The 22,826-nt window shown below is 40.7% G+C and overlaps 1 protein-coding gene across 2 annotated transcripts; it reads left to right on the plus strand.

The window, feature by feature from the left end:
- Nucleotides 1–5,064: 5,064 nt before the first annotated feature.
- Nucleotides 5,065–21,535, plus strand: PSMA6 (proteasome 20S subunit alpha 6). Of its 2 annotated transcripts, none has more exons than XM_072986369.2 (7): nucleotides 5,065–5,406; nucleotides 8,536–8,630; nucleotides 9,320–9,401; nucleotides 9,748–9,903; nucleotides 14,263–14,441; nucleotides 20,163–20,257; nucleotides 21,329–21,535. In XM_072986369.2, the coding sequence occupies exons 1-7, from the start codon at nucleotides 5,331–5,333 to the stop codon at nucleotides 21,384–21,386; spliced, it is 741 nt and encodes a 246-aa protein (XP_072842470.1). In that variant the 5' UTR covers nucleotides 5,065–5,330; the 3' UTR covers nucleotides 21,387–21,535. The 2 variants fall into 2 exon arrangements, with proteins under 2 accessions (XP_072842470.1, XP_078248494.1); XM_078392368.1 differs by lacking the exon at nucleotides 5,065–5,406 and adding an exon at nucleotides 5,757–5,892.
- Nucleotides 21,536–22,826: the final 1,291 nt, after the last annotated feature.

The following is a 22,826-nucleotide window of genomic DNA, read 5'->3' on the forward strand; positions in this document are numbered from 1 at the left end:
CGTTTGGCTTAATTTTTAGCACTTTAGATTTCATCCCATGGGACAAAGTTGACCAAGCTATAATGTGACTTTAAATCATGTGAGGAAAGAAAATTGGGAATGTAGTCCTTGTGTAGAGAAAGATGGGAACTGGACTGGAGAGTAACTTTTTGATGAAGTCCCCTCACAGTCCTTGTTCCTGAGACTCACTATTGGTATTATTAAATGGATATTTAACAGGATGTAAGAGAAGAAAGCTGTTTGCTTCCCTGTAATTATGAGTATTTACAGCTGACCACTTCCCTCATCATGTTTAAAATGCTGATATCTCCTATTTAGAGCTACAGCACAAAAGGGTAATGACAGAAGTGCTGATCAGACAGAACAGTAAGCATCCCGTTGATTCTCCAGGCAAGGGGTATCAGAAGGGGAGTTCAAAACATGCATATATGTATGTTCTAGACTGAGGAGAAAATTTGAGAAGTTTTACTAAAATTCTCAAACGAATGCAGCAAGGAACAAGACCCTAGTCCAGATATTTGCAATATGTTTGTGTCTGATTCAGTTCCAGAGTTTGGGATCCTGCTTTTTTGAAAAGTAATTTCTTCTGTTGAAGGGCAGCAGAAGTCATTATAATTATGAAAAATTCAAGTTTACAAACAGTATGTTGCACTACACATCAACAACATGTTATTCTCAGTCCCACAAATTCCCAGTGGCCAATTCCAATATCACACCTTGAAAATGTATCATAAAATAAAGATGAAAATACAAAGCAAATGCTTGAGCAGAAAAGGAAGACCAGGAAAAGGGCCGTTTTCCCCCCCTCCCCCACATATGGCTAAGCAACCTTCATTTTGTTTCCAATTCACCATCTTGCAAGCACATGTTCTGTTTACAAATGTATACCATTACAAATGAGAAATGAATAATAAGTCAAATAAATTGTTTACTCTCATTTTGTGGGACCTAAATTCTCCTACCTGAGGTAAAGAGGAAATGACCATCTTGTCTAACTACTTTTAGCATCTTGTCTAACTACTTTTAGCAAAATTTCACCCACAGCAATAATGCATGGGTAGGGATACTTCTGCAGATTAATTGAACTAATGGAAATTTCCGTTAACCAATGCATAATGATGATGGATACAATTTTATACAGTGGTGCCTTGACTTACGAACTTAATTGGTTCCAGAACTCCGGTCGTAACTCAAAATTGTCGTAAGTCGAAGATAGGAATGCATTGAAATGCAATGCATTTCAGCGAGAAAAAAATCATCAAAAAACCCACAAAAAACTGCAAGACCCATCAGAAACGCAATTAATCCTTTCCAGCTGAAGGGAGGGAAGAAAAGCAAACAAACAATGCAAGACCCATTGAAATGCAAAAAAGCAAAGCAAAAAGCAAACAAACCCCACAAGACCCATCGGAAAATGGGGGGAAAACCCAAAAAGCAAACAAACCCCACAAGACCCATCAGAAACGAGAAAAAACCCAAAAAACAAAGACTGCAAGACCCATTAGAAATGGGGGGGGGAACACCAAAAAACAAACCCTGCAAGACCCATCAGAAACGAGGAAAAAAACCCAAAAAACAAACCCCGCAAAACCCATTAGAAATGGGGGGGGGATCACCAAAAAACAAACCCTGCAAGACCCATCGCAGTATGCAAACATAATCTCATCACCCAGCCAAAACCATGCTGCAAAACCCACCCAGAACAGTTTTTAAAAAGTAGAAAGCAGCACCTTACCTTACCAGGCAGTCCAAAGCCTCCTCCGATCGCACTCTCTAACCGCTGGGGCAAAAGAGCTACAATGAAGCAGTCTCTTTGCCACCAATGGTTAGCAATTTGAATTCCCCGCCTTTTTTCCATGCCTTTTTCCGGTTGTAACTTGAAACTCTGGCCGCAGGTCGAAGCAAAATTTTGCAGCCCGAGCTGGTCGTAACTCAAAATGGTTATATGTCCGGACGTCTGTAAGTCAAGGCACCACTGCATTCAGCTTCCACTTAGAATAGCTGAAGTAGCTAAAAATTGGCAGTCAGACTATTGCTGAAGAGTCAATAATGCAAGGAGAGTAAAAAGGTCTGTCTCGGTGATTGAAAGTCAGTGCTAATGATAACAAGGTGACAACCATGTTACTCATTGTACTAAAAAGTAACACTTCAAATGGTTCTGTTGATGGTATAAACGTAGCAATGCCATTGCCCTCAAATGCAATACAGTACTGTACTTTGATTAATTCCATAGAAGTGTGCACAGCAGTGCAACTCCATTCATCTTTTTCCTGAGAAATATGAATGCATTATATTAGTGTTCTAATTATGTAAATACATTTCTGCTGCAGTGGATGCTGCTTTCCAAGACATCATTACCACTTCTCACACAAAAGTGAGATACCCTCTTTCTACTGAACTATTTTTGGCATTCTAACCCAATCAGGAGGAATAATGCATGGGGAGGGGGGCAATTTGTTATAGTGGGTGGGCTGGCAGTGGAGGCTGCCACTGCTAAGTATTAGAATTAATACCCACACCAATGGTGGATATACAACTGTGGACATACAGCTTTCCACTTTAATCAACTGTTTACGTCAGAGTCAGGAGTCCAGGTTAAATTTCTTAGTACGAAGATGCTGCTGTAGGGACAGCTGTGCCTGCAATAATTTGAGTGTATCAATCATGAGCTACAGCTCATTGTCAACAAAGGTCACTCACTTACTGGACTTGGGTTGTAGGCTTGCTTATAGATGACCCACAGTGTTAAACAATAACAATAATTATCAAAAAGATCAGACCCAGTAACTATCTCAGATGCTAACTGCCCCACATCTAACAACACAATTGCAGACCTAATAATGCCACCCACAATGTGAAGGAATCATCCACCTCATTTTCCAGCACAATATATACCATCATCTGATAGCAACTCCCTTCTACATTCTATATAGGGCAAACATGCTGATCTCTATGCAAAATAAACTAAAACCAACCTGACATCACACACAGCTCGCAGTTCATTAAAAAGTTCCAGTCTACATAAATCCATGACCAGAAGATCAATCTATGCTTTGCAGACTACAGCAAAGCCTTTGACCATATAGATAATGAAAATTACAGGTTGTTTTGAAAGAAATAGGTGTGCCTCAGCACTTGATTGTTCTGATTAATAACTTTTGTGGATAAGAAGCCACTGTTAGGACAATATGGACAGACAGAATGGTTTATCAGACAAGGGTGTATCAATTCAATTTGTATGCAGAATTATACAGAAAGCTAGACTAGATTCAGATGAAGCAGGAGTGAAAATGACTTGAAATACATTTCAGTGAAAGTGAAGGGGAAAAGTGCCAAAGCAGGACTGCAGTTAAATAAGAAGACAACAAAAATAATGACTAGAGAAGAACTAAACAGTTTTAACATTGACAATAAAGAAATTGAAATGGTCAGAGATTTTGTATACCTTGGTTCAATCATCAATGCAAATTGGAGACTGCAGTCAATAAATCAGAAGGCTGAGACTAGGAAGGACAGCGATGAAGGAATTAGAAAATATCACAATGTGTGTCACTGGCAGAAATGTAAAATCTCTGAAAATTACATTTTTTTTTCTCAAAACAAAGGAAAACAATTTTCCAGGAAAAAATTGAAATTTTAAAAATTTTTACATCTCTAGTCACTGGAGACCAAGACCATCCACACTATTTTTTTCTAACCATTGTGTATGGGTATAAAAGCTGGAGAGGGAAAAAATTGTTTGCATGTGGTGTTGGAGGAGAGTTTTGTGGATACCCTGAACTGCTAGAAAGATGAACAAGTGAGTCCTAGATCAAATCAAGCTTGAACTATCTTCTGAGGCGAAAATGTTGAAATTGAGACTTTTATACTTTGGGTACATCATGAGAAGCCCAGATTCTCTGGAAAAGACAATAATGCTGGGGAAAGTTGAAAACAGCAGGAAAAGAAGAAGGCTAAATATGAAATGGTTTGACTCCCTAAAAGAACCGCAGGCTTTTGTTTGCAAGAACTGAGCAGGACTATTTATTTATTTATTTATTTATTTATTTATTTATTTATTTATTTATTTTATTTATATCCCGCCTATCTAGCCACTTAAAACCACTCTAGGCAGCTTACAACAAACGTAATTACAATATGATTAAAACAATTTTAAATAAAGGAAAGAACTTAGACAAGGTGAGACAAAAACGAGGGGAGAGAAAAAATATATTTAGAACAGCGCATTTTGGAAATTGCTCATTCATGGAATCACCGTATGTTGTGGGTGACTTGAGGGCACATAACAAGAACCACCTGACATAGAACATATAAAGGCCATATGCAATGTATTGTAATGAGCAATAAAGAAGCTCCAGTCTAAATTAAAGGTCTGAACTGGGGATTTTTTTTAAAGCATACAACAGAATATATAGAGACCAGTGCTATGTTTGTTTATATAGTGCCAAAATATTAATGACTATTAAAGATGAATTGTCATGGTCAAAAGTTTATGCACTTAATTTACTTTTGGTGTCATGTATTATCTTACTTTTAAGTATGTGTGAATAAAAGATTGCAGAGCATCTTTAAGACTAGCAGATGATATTCTGGAAAACACTTCATGATATGTTGAAGTGGGCTGCACTCCCAAAAAGCTTGTGCTGTATAATAAATCTAATTGTAGGCCCACCCAAAATGGACCCGTTGGATCAGTGGGGGTTTCTGTCTCCACATTCTGCTAGTCAGTTTTAGTTTGGACAGCCATGGGATTTAGGATTTAGTTTTTAAGATACTGCAGGACTATGTTTGGTCTAAGAGTTGGTGGGACATTCAGGTGGTAGTCCCCACTAAGCGGGTGTTGAAAAGGAAATTTCAGCAGGTAATCCTCGTATCAACAGCTGCATCTGCTGAAATTTCCTCTTCGAGAAGGGTCTGGTTCCCATTTAAATTTAAATAAGCCCGTACACGTTTACGGTTCTGATTCAGAAGGTCAGTAACGCCAACAAAAATGAAAGAACCTTCACGTCTGCGCATGCCCACGAGGCAACCGCTCCACGTTTAAATACAGTAAAGCACCGCTTTATGTCACGCTTCGCTCTACCCCCTGTAAGCGTCGCTTCGTGCGCCTGCGCATTGTACGCAATGACTAAGGAGCAACTGAAAAGGAAGCGAGTCGGCGGCTCTTTTGCTCCCCGTAAGAACGGAGGCTAAGTGCGCCTGCGCAAAAGAATGTGGCCCGGAAGTACTCCCGCTGTTGCTTGCACTCTGGCCGCTGAAACCGGGACCTGCAGGGTGGTTTTCCTGGTCGTTTCTCCTTTTGTTGGCGCTTTTCCTTTTCCTACACGGCTATGTCACGAGGGTCTAGCGCCGGGTTCGACCGGCACATCACTATATTTTCTCCCGAGGGTCGCCTCTACCAAGTAGGTAAGCGTCAGGCAAGAACCGCCCCGTCATGAACCAAGGCCTCGCGTTTCCTTCCCTGTTTTCAGTCGGATAAGTTTATATGGAAGGGTGGGAAACGCTCCTCAAGAGGAGCAGAGATCCGCTGCCTTCTCTCGGAAGTTGTGGAGAAGAAAGGCGGGTGGGAAGAAGTAGCCGTGTTAGTCTGTGTTAGTTTTTTTTTCTGATATATTGCCTACTTCTGCCATCCTTTTCCGTTATGGAAACCGTACATAAAGCACGGTTGCTTTCAGGGGGATTTCGGTAAGGTGTTTCCCACTGTAAACGGGCAGCCTTGTGCAGCAAAATAAAGGTTGTCTTTCAAAAGCGAAACTGAAAGAAATCCGAGTTGGTGCAAATACGAGAAGTGTCGCTAATAGCTGCAAATGGGCAGCGTTGGATCACTTGAGAGTGACTTTTCAGGCTTCAAAATTACACCTGGTCAAATATCCATCTTCTACCCTTGTTGTTGTAAGCTCGTTTTACCTAAGTCTTTTGCATCAGGGTCTTTCTATTTGTTATAGGTACGTTAGTGGGACATAAAAGGGGGGGGCAGGCAAAGCGTGCTGCTTATTGTGTGTGTGGTTTTTTAAGGCCTAGAAGCGATTACAACAAAAACAACGAAGCATTTTCTGGCGGCAGCCATACTTTTAAAAGAAATGTACTAAGGGACTTTAAATGTGTGGTGAACTAGGGACCTCCTAAGGGTCCTATGAGCAGCCCTGTTCAGGTCTTGCAACATGTGGCTTCTGTCTCAAGTTTGTTCTAGTTTTTTCTTGCTATATGTAAAGTACAGTAGCCTCATTTTAATTATTGTTGCCTACCCAGTTATTATGGGAAATAATGATGGAAAAGAACCTGATGTTGGGAAAGTGTGAGGGCAAGAGGAGAAGGGGAAGACGGAGGACAAGATGGCTGGACGGTGTCATCGAAGCTACCAACATGAAATTGACCAAACTCCGGGAGGCAGTGATAGGCAGGAGGGCTTGGCGTGCTCTGGTCCATGGGGGTCACGGAAAAGTCGGACATGACTTAATGACTGAACAACAACAATCCAGTTATTTGCCTTTCTGAAAGTCAATAAAGCTCTTGTTTCAACACCATATTTCAAACAAGTTAACTTTTTTTCTTGAAGGATTTCTTCACCATCGTGCTTTTGCATCCATGTGTAGTAATAAAGAATACAGTAGTACTGATGATCTTCATCTTGGTCTTCATTGAAACATCTTCACTCAGTTGTCTTTTTCTGTTTACTTTATAGTTGAACTTCCAAGTCTTTTTTTAAAAAAACTTCTTGATTGCATTCTCTGTTTAGATTGATGATTAATCAATGATATGCAGAATATTTAACCATTTTGGATTTTTAATTGTCAATATTAAAGTTATTTATTTCATCTGCAGTCCTAATTTTGCACTTCCTTATTTAACCTTCTGTAGTTTCAAGTCACTGCTGCTTTCTGCGAGTAATATGATGATAACTGCATATGTTAAACTATCCATGTTTCTTCTACCAATTCTAGTTTTCCATCTGAATCTATTGTAATTTTTCGTATGATATGTTCTACATATAGGTTGAACGGAGAGGACATAACCTTGTCAGGCACCGAAGGGAAGCTATTTTTTCCTCTGTATTCTGTCCTAACAGTGTTCTCTTGTTTAGAGTATAGATTACATATGAGAACAATCAAATGTTGTGGCACACACCATTTCTTTTAGGATAATCAATAACTTTTAATGATCCACACAGTCAGTGACTTTGCTCTGATCTAGCATGGACTGATTTTCTTATGAAATCTTTTGTATGCTCCATTAGCAACCATATATTGGCACAATAAAGCCTGCTAATCTTTGTTCTGTAAGACTCTAGGGACAATCCCCCTGTGTGCAGGAACATTTACAAAAGCAGTTGATGGGTTTTCCAGATAAACTCTTGTGGGGGTGTTGACATGATAAGCTTCCTGATCAGTTGTGTGACAGGTGACTTGGAAAATCTCTCGCATTGCCTGTGAGATTGGCCTTGTGCGATCATGTAAGCAACAGGATTCTGGCTTTGTTGGTTTTGTTGTAATAACCTGTCTACCCTTCAAATAGAATTTTTTTATTTATTTATGGAAAATTGAAGGCACAGCGTGAATGTGAACATTACATTTATATCACACCAGAATTACCAGGGATTCTGGAATCTTAAAAAAATCAAATATCTGAAAGGACATAGTGAGATTGTATATACATGTTGAAAGCTACAGTTTCTGCCAATATAAAGGATGTAACATATTATTGTAAGTCTGTTTTCATGCCTGTGATGTTGATCCAGTACTAGTGGATGTACCTCCACTTGTATCAATATTTATAACTGTTACTTTCCTTGAAAGGGAGGTGTGATATAGGCAATGTACACTTAGCTTGTGGTACTTCTATTTTAACTAGAAACCTGGGGAATGCAATGTTTGTGGAAGTGTGTATATGAGGTTTGTCTAAAACCTGGACATCCAGACCATAGGTGGGTGAAGGGATGTTACTTGATATGGTGGAGGGGCTTTGCATAAATGTTTTGATATTTTATGAAACCTATAGTATTATGATAGCCATGGAGTTATTTTATGTAAAATGAAATGATGGGCCTGATCAATAACAGGAGCAATCATAAGAGGGAACCTATTTATTTCAGTAGTGTAAGATTCTATCTAAGCCTTCACATTGTATTTTGAACTCTTTGCTATGACAGTATGTTATGGTGTAGCACTCACTAAGGTGGGAACATCAACTCTTAACATATTGCTATCAGCTATTCACCATATAGCAAAAAACACATTCTGTAGGTTACAGTATGGCATAGTATGTTGAGGTGCACCAGAGAGATCTCTGAAGTTAATGTCAAGATAACCCAAAGGGAAAAGAAGCCTTTTTCTTACCAAGTTCCATGCATTATATGTGTTGAGAAAAGCTGTTTTCATAGAAATAATGAAATAACGAAAATTTAACATATGCTTACATTAAATTCAAGTTGTGCAATATGTTGATTAGGCACAAGTTAGTTGTTAGAGTTCTCATTGAAAATATTTTATATGTTACTATTTTATTGCCAAATCTGATTATATTTAATGTATCATTTAGAATATGCGTTTAAGGCCATAAACCAGGGTGGTCTTACATCAGTAGCTGTTCGTGGAAAGGACTGTGCGGTTGTCGTCACACAAAAGAAAGTACCTGTAAGTAACAGTATACTGGGGAAATCTGATTTTTCCTTGATTATATGCTGTTGATATTTAATTATTAACTCCACTGCTCTTTGTTTTAAGTTCTGGGGTTCTTTGGGACAAGTGTGGCAAGGGGATAACAATTTTATTTCCTGTCATTGATTGGAGGTGACAAGGGGGTTCCTCATTTAACTTCTCAAGTGGGGAGGAGAATTGAGAAATTCTAGAAGTGGAAGAGTTGGGTCATCCATACCTCTGTTAGGACCGGATTGCAGCTGAGAACAAGAGGCTCTTTTTTGCACTAGAGCATAGTACAGTATGTGAAGAATCCACTGTAACAAGTGATTCCCACCCCATTGCAGCTTCTAGAAGGAGTTTAGAAAGTATTTGTTTTTGCTTAATTGTGTTACGTCATGTTACCCTAACCAACAAATTATGGTTAATATTAACTATAATTTGTTGGAGAAAAGTCAAGCTATATGAGGAAATGTATGAAGCTGTTAAAACAGGGCTGTTCTAACCCCAACTTGTTTAAGATAATGGGGTCTTCATGGTTTCCATCATATCATCTTTTTCAATTCTGTCAGCTTTTAGTATTTTTTAAATGCCGTGTTAGTAGCTTGGAGGGAGAAAAAAAACCTAGGAACTAAGCTTCATCTAATGGAGTACTATCTAAAATTGTTTTCTGTTTTATCCATTAGGACAAACTACTGGATTCTAGCACAGTGACCCACCTGTTCAGAATAACTGAAAACATTGGATGTGTAATGACAGGAATGACAGGTATAAAGATCATCCAGATATATAGCAAATGAGGGTAGTCTACAACATTGACCTGAAGCTTAGGTTTCAGGTTTTTTTTACTTAAATATACAGTGCATTTAATATTCCATGTGATGTATGTGATCAATTTAAATTTAAACTTGTGGTTGACAAATGAGCAGATAAGCTTGTGCATATTGCACAGCAGCCATGGAGTGGGGAAGTGGTGAGTTTGAAATGATTGTATAAATCTATTTCATGAGAAAGCAAGGTTTGGAATATATTTTTCTTTTAACAGTATAAGTTATGCCAATATGTTTATTATGTTATGGATAAGAATTACTTAGTTCTTTCTCTTTAATTTCAGCTGATAGTAGGTCCCAGGTGCAGAGAGCCCGTTATGAAGCTGCAAACTGGAAATACAAATATGGATACGACATTCCAGTAGACATGCTATGTAAAAGGATTGCAGACATTTCTCAGGTCTACACACAAAATGCAGAAATGAGGCCTCTTGGTTGTTGTAAGTATTCTAAATTATATACTTTTTGTTTTGCTGGTGAGATCTTTCCTGAGCAGAGTTCTGCTCATGGAAAATTGGGAGATACAATTTTTGGCTAATCCCCACCTGCAGCGTCTTGTGCTGTAATGTCACTGAAGATCCCCCAGGTCTTTGGAGCATCTAGACCAGGGGTCTCAAACTCAGTTTACCTGGGGGCCGCAGGAGGCAGAATCTGGGTGAGGCTGGGCCGCATCAGATTTTCCGCCAAACGGCAAGAGCCTGAGGAAGCCACCCAGGAGTTTCCTTAGTCCAGCTGGGGCTCCGAGGTGGAGCGGTGCACGAGCTGTGGTCACTGGCCACGACCCCCTCCAGCCTCCTTCTTCACTACCACCACCACCAGCAGCAGCAGGACAAAGAAACAGAGAATGGTGGTAGCACCGGTGACCACCTAGCGGGGGGGGAAAGGGGGCACGACATAAAATTTAAAAAAGAACCCTCACAGAAATCTCCTTGCCAAAGGAGAAAAGCCCCCACCGGTACCTGCAAAATTAAACAGAACGGGGCGGGGGGCCCACAGGCACGTGTATGAATGCACGCACACAACCTTCCTGTGAGGGCCCCCCCTCAAAAAAGGCGCACTCAGCAGCAGCAACTACCCCCACCATGACAGGGGAGCAAACTTTGCAAGGCGAGCCCAGGCAGCCTCCAGAGCCGATGTGGCTGAAGCAGGACTAAGAAGAGGAGGAGGAGGAAGCACCACCAGGTGCTGAGGCGGCCACCTGCGAAGCTGGTGCTAGGGGTGCCGAGAGAGAAAGAGAGCCAGAGAGCTGCTTCCCTGGAAGAGGTGGCAGCAGCTGCTGTTGACGGCTTGGAGGCGCTCTTCGAGGATGGGACAGGAGCGAGCTCCGCTCTCAGGCATCACTCGGCGGTGGCTAGGGCACTCGGGGGGGGGGGGGAAGGGATGGCAGCGCACCTTGCTTGCCCTAGCGCCTCTTGCACCCTTCCATCCGAACTGCAGCCTGCCAGCTGGCAGTCAGGCGGGCTGGCCGGCAGGCTGCAGTTCCGGATGGAGGGTGCAAAAGGCACTGTCTTGGGAGAGAGCCGGCGAGTGAGGCAAGGCTTTTTTTGACTCTTGACAGCAGAGGACGCGTGGGCGCTTCGGGGGGCAATCAAGTTGGGGGCCACAAACTTATCATCCAGCGGGCCTCAAATGTTTGAGACCCCTGATCTAGACCAAGGCTGTATAATTTTCCACCGCTCCAGATCCCTTGAAATTACCTAATTCTTTGCTGGCTGGGGATTGTGGAAACTGAAGCTCAAAACATCTGAAGAGCCATATTTCTCCTGCCCGTAATCTAGACCAATAATCTTTCTGTTTTGTATCCCTGGCTCCTGTGCTGCCTCTTCAAAAACTATTAATATTTGTGTGTTTCTTCCTGTGACAGCGGGGAATGATTTCAATATCTTCCTTTTCTCACAACTGTAGGCTTGTGTGTTCCATCCTCCCCCTCCTCCTATGCTCACTTTACACAGTTACACCAAAAGATACCCTACCTGAATGTATCCTGTATGTCAAAACGGGATGTCTCCGAAAGAATTTTTGTACATACTGATTTGTCCTCAGAGTTAGCTGTATGTGAATAGGATGTCAGTTGTATTTGAGGTTAAAACGTAGGAGGTTTGTATGCTCAATTTTTAGTGAAGAGAAGATACAGTCTTAAGGAGTTGTAGAAAAGACTTTCAAAACACATTTAAGTATATATCAAGATGGCTGGGCTGTATGGATGGCGGGGCTCTATTGATAACAGGGATATCTGCTTTGTATTACGGTACATAACAATCATTGTTACCTCACTCTTTCTCAGGTTGAGAATTGACCAAGATTACTAGGCTGTGTAGTGGGTTTGCTCAGGCCTTATACCAGTATTGAATATTCTACTCTGCCTGTTATAACTGTTCAGATGCATATCTAAAAAACATCAAGTGAAATCTGAATTTTAAGTATTGTTTGCTTTTATTAAAGCCGTATTACAGATGGGATTTTTTGCTTATTGTTTTTCTTTGTACACCACTCTGCTTTTTGGGAGAGAAAGCTAAGATACGTGTTTGAATAAAACAGTTTCTTGGAACTGAAGCCTTGCTAAAAGGTACAAGGCACTCTGGAATGGAATTTATTTCCAAATAATGCAAATCCCTTTATTTTCAAGAATCTGTTTTCAGATAATGATATAGTATTGCAGTGTACAATGTTCAGGGATCAAGAAGAATTTATTTTGATTTCTACGCCAAAGGCTTTTTTCCCCTTCAAATTTGAAATTGTCTTTAAAGATATGTGGATTTTGAAGAGGGTTAACATATCTCAGATATTGTTCCAAAATGGAGAATAGGTTCATCTTTAAAACTGAACATTAAGATGTAGCAATTTAATAAAGTTTAACATCAGCAATATCATAGTGCCTTTAAAATATTGCATACTGTTGTGTTTGCTGCTACATGTAACGAGGGATACTGTAGGACAGTGGTTCCCAGCCTTGGATTCCCAGATGTTTTTGGACTGCAACTTCCAGAAATCCTGGCCAGCACAACTAGTGTTGAAGGCTTCTGAAAAAACATCTTGTGACCCAAGTTTGGGAACCACTGCTGTAAGTCTATGAAAGGTACAAAAAAGGCAAGAAAAGTGATCAAGATGCTGACACTACTCTCCTGTGATAAAAAGGTTATCAGATTATAGTTTTTGTAGTTTAGGAAGAAAGTGGAAAAATGCTAGAGGTGCATAGTATCTTGCATAGGCCAGAATCAGATTGCTGTTTCCATATGTTTTGCATAAGTTGCAGTTGCTAATAAGCAATTAATTGACATTGTGCCAGGGCACATTTCAATTATGTGTCCATCTTCCCAGTCAAGATACACCTTAGGTCCTTATCATTTAGCCATAATTGACTATAACAAATTACCCAAATCTTACACAAACACCAATAGGTTTCTAGCCATATTTCAGAAAAAGTGGAGTTGGAGTGGTGGTTTGTCATACTGGAGTCCAGGGTTGTTCAGTAGTGAAAACTATAGAGATTACTTTCACAGCTTAGGGTGATGGCCACCAACTTGAGCTGTAATGAAATTAAACAAATTTATGAGGTGAAGTGACAAGTGACTTCTAGTAATGATGGCTGTGTGCTTGCTACAGAGTTGGAGACAAGATACCACCGAACACTAGATGCTGGGAAGCAGCAGTTAGAGAGGGCTTTTGCTTTCATGTCCTGCTTGTGTCTTCCTGTAGGTGCCTGTTCAACCACTGTGAGAAACAGGATTATTTATGTATTTAGCAAATAGGTTCTTAACCATTCTCCCAGACCAGAACCCAAGGTGGTTCATGATATCAATTTTAAAAGTGCAGCTAAAATGCAAATTGTAACATCAACACACATGTTACTGTGTTGAGAAAAATAGTATGGTATTGTCAAATTGATTCTAACTCTAACCTTGATAGCGTTTCCTGTGTATAAATTACTCAGAAGTGTTTACCAGTACTTTCTTCTGGTGGTGCCCTAAGATTGTGCAGCTTACACAAAATCAAACAGGCTGGCTCTTCTAGGAGGCACAGTGGAAACTGAACTCTACAGAACAAGCCCTGAAGCATAGTACTGTTTCACTGAGATTCATAGTGGCCAGTTTCCCAAGAAGCAGAAAGCTCTGTCTCTGCGGGAAGTCAGTTCTGCATTGAACACACAAACAAGAGCAGTTAAATTATCTGTGGGCAGACAAAGGTGGCTCTTTTATCAGTACTCTTCTACCATTTTCACAAGTGTATAGACTCATTGAACTTTCTTGCAGGCCAGGCAAAATATTGTATATGCTAACCACGACCCAGCCATTTTCCAGAGTAAAGCCTGCTGAGACATGTACTGGTGGTTACAACAGCAGCTCACACTTCCTGTCTGCTTTTCTGAAACTGACGGGGAGGGAGCATGCATTGTTGGGCCGTTGTTGGGCACTGTGGAAAGGTGCCCCATGTGCCTGCAGTCAGTGGAGAACTTGCTTCAGGAGGAGGTTGTCAGTTTAAGCCTGTACAGTTAAGGATTTTCAGGCATCCTGGCCATGAAGTTGCCAAACAATCTGCAATCTTCACCCCACATTTGTAACTTGTGGGAGCAGTACTGAATGCAGCGGCCTGGATGGTTCTTTCCTACCCAGTTCAGACTTGGGAGGTGGGTAGTAAATGAATCATCCTCACCAGAGGACTGTGCCACACTCAGCATTGCAGTCAGATAAGTTTTGCCTGTAGACTAAAATAAAGCCCTTGGATGGCAAAAATCAATCCTGAACATTTGAAATGTTGGCTTGTGGAGAATATTGATTTAAAAATGTTTCTTTCTCCTAAAGGCATGATTATGATTGGCATTGATGAAGAAAACAATCCTCAGGTATACAAGTGTGATCCAGCAGGATACTATTGTGGATTTAAGGCCACAGCTGCAGGAGTCAAACAGACGGAATCAACTAGCTTTCTTGAAAAGAAAGTGAAGAAAAAATTGGACTGGACATTTGAACAAACAGTGGAGGTAACCTGGGTTCCAAAATAGCAGACAATGTTTGAGGCTTGGGATGAAAGAGAGGGGGACAATGACATGTTTTTCTTTCGTATGGTCATTGTCAAAATGTATGATGATTCTCCTTTGCAAAATGCTACGCAGATAAGAACAAAAAATGATCTCTTGTGATTCAGACATCTGCGGTTGATGTAGCATTGCACATTGAGTAAAACTTCATGCATTTCTGTTCTATCAAAGCAAGAAAATCCACCTATTTTACTTTCATGAAACATGGTGCTACCTATTGTGGGCATGTACTAGGAAAAGGAGTTGAACATATCCATTGTTTATAAACACTGGTTGCTTGATTTAGGTTTACGATCGGCTGTTCTAGTACAGTGGTGCTTTGACTTATGGGCATAATCACTTCCAGAAGATTGACGTAACTTGAAATGGTCGTAAGTGGAAGCACCATTTCCCATAGGAATGCATTGACATGCAATTGATACATTCCGGTCGAAGAAAAAAAATCACAAAAAAGATCACTGCACAACTTATTAGAAACATGATTAATCCCTCCCAGCCAAAGGGGGAAACAAAGAAAAGCAATCAGGTATGCAGGATCCATTGGAAATGCACAGAAAACAAACGGAGCAGATCGGAAGTGCACAGAGAACAAAGGGGGCAGGTCGGAAATGCAAAGAAAACAAAGGAAAAAGCAAGGGAAGCATGCAGGGCCCATCAGAAATGGGGAACCCCCCCCCAAAAGCAACCAACCCCCCCAAGACCCATTGGAGATGGAGTAAAAACCCAAAAAGCAAACAACCCGCCAAGACCCATCGGAAATGGGGGGGGAACCCAACCAACAAACAAACCCCCCAAGATCCATCATAGCACTGAAACATAACTCCCACCCCAGCAGAAACCTTCCTTACCAGGCAGCCCGAAGCCTCCCTGCAAACATACACATTCACTCAGAAGCAGAAGGAGACAGTCCCAAGTCTCCTCCGACACACACACTCTAACTGCTGGGGCAAAAGAGTAACAAAGAAACAGCCTTGTCGCCACCTACAGTTAGAAATTTGAATTTCTCACCTTTTCCCCCTGCCTTTTTCTGTTCGTAAGTGGAAGCTCCGGTCACAAGTAGAAGCAAAACTTTGCGGTCAGAGCTGGTCGTAATTTGAAATAGTTGTAAGTAGGGACGTTCGTAAGTTGAGGCACTACTGTAAGTGAAGAGGTTTGTGAATGAAATCATAAGAGAGTCATCTTTTTGAATATACCTTAAGTTACTATACTAGGCCCTGTTTAATTGGCTTATCAGGACGGCAATAAATAAAAATTGTAATGCTGGATCAAGAGTGTGACATAGAACCTCATGATCTCTGGAAATATTTTGAGTGGGGAAACAGATTTAATCTTGTTCCCCTCCACCACCACCCTCAAGGCTTCAGATTTGAAGATATGGGGCAAAATTCTCTCTCTCTCGACACATGCACAGCGGTCTGTTGCAAAGGCAATTTTTCTTGCCATTTGCACAAGGGAATTTACTGCTTTCTGTACATGCAAGAAGTCCCCTTATTTTCAGTGGGGCAGCCTTTGGCTCCTATAACTACAAATTGCAATTTGTGTACATTTCCTTAACAGAATTCTGCCTGTGAAATTTCCTAGCTTTACAGTCCCTGGCATGTAATCTGCTTTCATAACAGTGGGTTTTTGCAGCACTGGAATCCCTCTTTTTTTTCTTGTCCCCTCCTCCCACAGCTGTATATTCTACCCCTGAAGGACATACAATGGACCCTTGACTTACAGACGGCTCCACTTACAGACTTTTCGAGTTACAGACTTCTCTGGCTGCCAAATTTAGGTTCAACTTGCAGCCGGAGAATCAACCTACAGACTGGAAAAAAACACAACAAAATGGAACAGAAACAACCGGTTACGGATTAATCGGTTTTCAATGCATTGTAGGTCAGTGGAGTCTCGACCTACAGACTTTTCGACCTGTAGCCACCATTCCAATACAGATTAATTCCGTAAGTCGAGGGTCCACTGTATCACTTGCCTGCTAAAGAAGGTTAACATAAACAACCCATAGCTAAATTTTGGCAGAACATCATATCCAAAGCAGTCTCTCTATACCAGTGTTTTCTGTACATCATGTGGTGGTTCTTGGAGTTGAGGGACTTGCCATGCCACTCTTGTGCATTGTTCTGTACCTCATACCATACACGAACCATGAAGTAACGCTGTTTCATCATCCAGTTGTATTTAATAATGATCCAACCCTCTTTGCCCTGAGCCCAGTTGAACACCAACCTGTTTTTTAAGTAATATGGCAGATACTAATTAAAGCAGCTGTTTTCTGTTAGTGAGAGTTGACCTGTAGAACAGCAGGTGAGAGCAGTTTGGCAGTTTCATTAAAGGCTTTTGTTGAGTGCACAGAGAAGGGAATGGAAACATGTTGATACAGGGAGGCGAGCATGTTTGGCCACCTGAATTCAGAGCTGTCTCCTTAGAGTCAACAGCTGGTCAGACTGGTGGTTGTTTGATGTTTTAGCATCAGTTCCAAGATAATTTTTTGAGTTGGGTGTCCTAACAGAAGATTGCTTGCTGTTACCAAGAGCAAGATTAACCACGTGCCCTGAGCACAGTGATTAAACTGCAGTACTGTAGTCAAGTATCTGCGCATGACCTGTGTTCCATCCAGGTAACTGGCTCAAGGTTGACTCATCCTTCCAAGGTTGGTAAAATGAGTGTCCAGCTTGCTAGAAGGCAAAGTGTTCCTTGCTTAATTATATTGCAAACCATCCAGAGAGTGCTCTAGTACTATCAGATGGTATACAAGTTTAATCAATCTGTTTTGTTCACTTAGTGGCCTGGAGAGGTCATGCCCTTCTTGAAAGACGCGTTTGGGTCTGCTATATAGACAAGAAGTTCAGCATAGATTTTTTCCCCACTATAGCTGTCTCTTCAGAAGTCCCTAGTGAAATCAGCTGCAGCTAAGAGGAGCCCAGGAAGAAGCCAGGCAATTGCTAGGCACATTTCAGTAGAAGAGTCATGCTGGGCAAATACGAGCAAGAATAAGGACTCTCCTGAGGGGTATCATCTCCATGCCACTATTTCAGGATACTTTTCTTAAAAAACAAGCCAGGAAGAAACTACAATTCAAAGGTTAGTTATCATGGCTAGCCATAGTTTGCCCAGGCTAGAGTTCATAAGTCAGCATTAAACCATGCATTGAAATAGTGGTTTGCAAACAGAGACAGGAACAAACCAAATTTCAACAACCACACCATCACTTTTGCGAGATGTGGAAAAGATTAATAATTGTGTTGAAGAGGGAATTTCAGGAAGTGTATCTTCTGTGAAATAATATTCCCTCTTCTACACATGTTTTAAAGGTACAAAAGCCCTGTAATGCTTTACTTGTGGCCACCATAATTATGATGTTTAAAAAAATGGCCACATTGAGCTCCTTTCTATTGTAAGCCACAAGTGGAATAGACCCATGGGATCAATGGGACTTACATATGTGTGGATTTAACAGGTGAAATTAATTCAATATTTCTGTTTTAGTTGGAACCAGCCAGTGTAGCCTAGTATCCCTTGAAGGCAGGCACAACATGTTAAAATAAGACACAGCTTGTAGTGTTGAAATGTCTAATAATCTGAAGCAGCTGCAAATGGGTCTGTTTGTTGTTGTTGTTGTTGTTTTGTTTAGTCCTGCAGTAGGACTTGGCAACAGGGGCTACAAGAAATTAGTTTGCAGTCATCATCTGTATCCTGAGGGCTGTTCTGCAAATTGTAGCCAATATCATTAAGCCTAAAATATTAATCTCTTTTGTATACATTTTGTGCCCTTTGATAGCTGTAGTAGAACTGTTAAACTTCATGCTTGTTCATGCATATCAGTAGTTCTGCAAATCTGATTCTCTCAGTTGGAGCAGAATGTTGAAATGAAATACTTTGTAGCTTTTACAAAAAGATAAACTTCTGTTAATGAAATTATTTTCTTTTAGTGTTTGACGTACAAAGCTGGCAGTTGAAGTCCCAGCTTTTTGTATCATGTTTGAGTTATAACTTCACAGAGCACACATAACACTTTTGAGTAGCATTTTGAAGCTTCAGCAAACTGTTGTTAGCTCTTGTTATTTAAAAGTATGTATCTAAATTGCTCCTTTTCTGCCTTAATATATTTAATTTTAATATATTCATTTTCTCAGTGATGTGATTGTAAATTACCAAAAAAATGGGTTTAACCTCAATTCAAGTACATTTTCAAATCAGTGGCATTCTTACTATCATTATATCCCATACAGCACCCTTCAAATATCTGGAACTGCAGCTTGCTCTCTAGTGTTTATTGTACAGTGGTGTCCCGCTAGACAATTACCTCGCAAAACGGTTAATTCGCTAGACAATGAGTTTTTGCAATCGCTATTGCGCTTTGCAAAACGGTGTTTCCTATGGGTGATTTTCGCTGGATGACGTTTTGGACCGTGCTTCGCGAGATGGGTTTTTTTTTGGGGGGGGAGACCAGTTTTCTCAAGACGACGATTTTGACAGCTGAGTCCGCGACTCTCAAAACGGGTGTTTTCGGGATCGTTTTTCGCAAGACAGTGATTTTTACAGCTGAACCGCGCTTCACGAAACGGTTTCTCTATGGGCGATTTTTGCAAAACGACGACAATTTGTCCCCATTGGAACACATTAAACGGATTCCAGTGCATTCCAGTGGGGAACCGCATTTTGCAAGACGATGTTTTCACAAGGCAGCAAACGAATTAACATTGTCTTGGGGGCACCACTGTACTTGCTGAATCTGAGGCAACTGGTAGTTAAATCAGTACATTAGAGAAGGCTGGTACTACAAGTAATGCTTTCTGTGGAGCCCTTTTAAATCCATGGGAGAGAACATTGCATTTGTGTCATAGTATGAGATGCCCTCACACCAGGAGCCATGATTTTTATAGATGCCAAAGATTCTATGGCTGAAGTCCTATTGAGTAGCTATGCTTGTGTAACTCAGTGTTATCTAAGTGGTGGCTGTAATAGCATCAAAGTGGAAGAGCTATTCACAAAGCACTTCAACAGGCGTCTTCCACGGTTATGTTGGGAACTGCGCAACTGATTGTGCAATTTACTTTCACAGTGCTCATTGCCTGGGTGCAGTGCCTAGCAAAGTTCTGCCTGTGTAACTTTATGTGGTGACATAAAGAATTCAGACTTAACACAGCAGGCTTGTTGTAGGATCTTGAAAACAAAGACATCTTGTTGCCTCCCCCCCCCCCCTTTTTTTTGGTTTAGCTGTGGATCTAAAGTCAATGGAAGAAATTGTATTTTAAAATTAGCTGTACCCTTTAGAATAGATGTTTTTCCAGAGTATTCCAAAATAGGAAATACAACTACCAGACAAAGAGTATGTGCAGTTTTCCTTTTTCACTGTGTTAATTAAATTGGAAATGTAGACTTTAACATAGTTTCTGTGTATACCCAGTGGCAGGCTTGTTTCTCAGAATGTCTCTATGAGCCGTTTTGCAATTGACTCTGCAAGTCTGAGCTGTAAAGAATGACTGCAAGCTGAGTTTTCTGCCCTGCTTCTCAACACAGAAGAGGGAACTCTATTAGAATTGACTATTTGAAATACTTTTAAGTGGGCTTTGTGTTTGGATTGAGCATGTATCAGAATGCAAATGTTTCTTGTATTTATATTCTTTGATTCTAATGTTTTCCTGTGTAATTAACTTTTAGACAGCAATAACCTGCCTCTCTACTGTCCTGTCCATTGACTTCAAACCTTCTGAAATAGAAGTAGGAGTCGTTACACTCGATAATCCTAAATTCAGGTAAAGAGTGCTTGTAGAATTCCTGTTAGTGTACTTTGTTTAAAACAACCAATGAGTTCCTTTGTTTTTCACAGCTAGTTTAATTGATCCTGGTATTTCTCCTCCATGGCAGTAGAATCTAGAGTGTTTCATTTTATTGTACATAATCAGTGGGATAATCATCTGTGCCTGTGTGGTAATAGTACCTGCATGCTTTCTGGGATTTTTAAGAAGTGTGCATATTGCAGAACTTTCCAAGTGACCCTGAAGAATACCCAAAACTTGAAAAGTTTTAGAGGGCAAAGACCATGAGATAATGTAAAGATGTGATCAATGTTTTGAAAGAGGAGAGCAATGAAGGTTTTAAACATGGTGAAGATGGGCCTAAACACATAAGGCCCAACAATGAAAGAGCTGCAGGGATATTTAAAGGGTCAGAGCAGTGCTAAACTACCATTTGCAGTTTGGAGTCAGAAGTCTCACAGTAAAGAGAACAGAGAACACCACAGAACTACAGTGATAGAATAATAAGAGCTTTCCTGAGTTTAATATTACCAGTTCTAGCTGAAATTTAGCCCATATGTGATCCCATAGTGCTGGTCCTCCTCAGCTATGCAAAATAGTATTCATAAAAAAATAAGAAAGTGAAATTGGGGAGTACTTTGACCATCGGCCTTGCTCTTGGCTGACTGGTTGAAGCGAGTTCTCATTTGAACTTGCATTGCACTTCAGAAACGATTGGAAGCCCTGGCTCTCTTGCTTCAGAGGAGTTCTGAGTCTCATGGTGTCTGCAGGCATGAGCCCCTGCCATTCTCTCAAGCTTAGGGAAAGGGAAAGGGAACTCTTCCCTATGGTCATTACTTCAGAGGAGCTGCTTTTAAACCCAAGATGCCTTTAATTCACTGAGTACGAATATTATTTTAAAACATCACAAGTCAATTTGCTTTGAGGCTTGCCCACATGAAAATATCACTAGTGTGTTTCTTACAGACAAGTAGGGCTGTCCAGTTTGTGTGGATGTTCTAATTGTGCATACGTGGCTGTTTTGCATTGATGAATAAGTGATTTCTATTGCTTTCATCCCTCTTCTAGTATCCTTACAGAAGCTGAGATTGATACACACCTTGTTGCTCTAGCGGAGAGAGATTAACTCTACGTAGAATTCCAAATTCTGTGATGTCCAGCCAGAATGTCTGGTGAAACCAAACTTGTTAATGGCTCTAGGTTGCGGGCTGAAAATGGAACAGTCTTTATCTGATGTATTTCAATCTGTATAAATAAAACTGAGGTTTTGGAACACTTTGTGCTCTCTTTTTTTACAAGCACTGAACTGTATGATCTGTCAGTAGCAAAATGACTGCATTTTCCAGTGTTTTATAGTTATGAATATTCCTGCAAGTAGCCACAGCTTTGAAAAAGCATTTTCATAAGTAAGGTGAAGGTACTGCCGTCTTTAAAATGGTCAAACTAATATTCATAGTACAATAATATTATCCTGTGCTCTCAGAAACCAAACCAGCATGTGACAGAAAGCCTGTAGCACAATACTCTATATGTATATTTAAAAACATACCTTCTCATTTTCTCCCAGGTAAATGATTATAATATTGAGCCCTTGGTGAAGATGTGATCTAAGCAAACTCCAAAAAACTGATGTCAGGAAGGCAACAGAACTAATATTAAAATGAAATCTGTTAAGGCCCCAACCCCCAGTTTGTGGCCCGGTGTTGGTCCGTGGCCTGAGTCAGACTGGACTGCGAAGACAGACCTCGTGCCCCACCCACTGCATGAAACACCCGCAAAGGCTGTTTGCTTGTGCACGTGCGCGAATGGTGGTGCTGCCTTCATGCATGCGCATGAGCACCCGCCTGCACAAGCACTGCCACTGTTTGCACATGAGCATGGAGGTGCCCCACCTTCCCCAGCCGGTCCGTGGGGTGAAAAAGGTTGGGGACCCCTGTGTTAAGGGATGTTCAAAGTGAGCTTTTTCAGTAAGAAAATAATATCCAAAATATCACTTAGTAAATTATGGTGCATCATGGCCTCTTCCATTTTGAAGAGACAGTTGTCCAGCAGGCCGAGGCAAAGAGGCAGTCCCGAAACCAGCAGAATCGGAGCTGGACAGGGGACCTTAAAGACTAATTGCTATATCTTCATGTGAGTTTTCATTGACAAATCCACTTCCACAGACATAAGAGGACACGTACTCTTACGTCTGAGGAAGTGAAATTGTCTATGAAAACTTGCATTAAAATATAGAAATTAGTCTTTAAGGTGCCACAACATTTTGGTCTTACTATTTCTCTTTTGTGTTTGGCTGACATGCAGGCACAGACTAAGAAGGTTACCTCTTTTAAAAATAGCAAGAAATAAAGGAAGGGAACTACCATGCTAAAATATTTCAGGAGATATTTGTTAACCTAGTCCTTGACTTTTGATTTGTGTTCATGGTGATTAGATAATAAGGATGTTAAGAGCTTATGAAAGATAGGTTGCAGCAGGTATAAAACTTTTTTATTCTGTTTTAGCTTTCAGTACAAACATGTTGAACATCCAAAAAACCAAGGAATTTATAGTGGACTATAGGAAA

This window comes from Pogona vitticeps, chromosome 1 (assembly GCF_051106095.1).
Source record: "Pogona vitticeps strain Pit_001003342236 chromosome 1, PviZW2.1, whole genome shotgun sequence".
Lineage (NCBI taxonomy): Eukaryota > Metazoa > Chordata > Lepidosauria > Squamata > Agamidae > Pogona > Pogona vitticeps.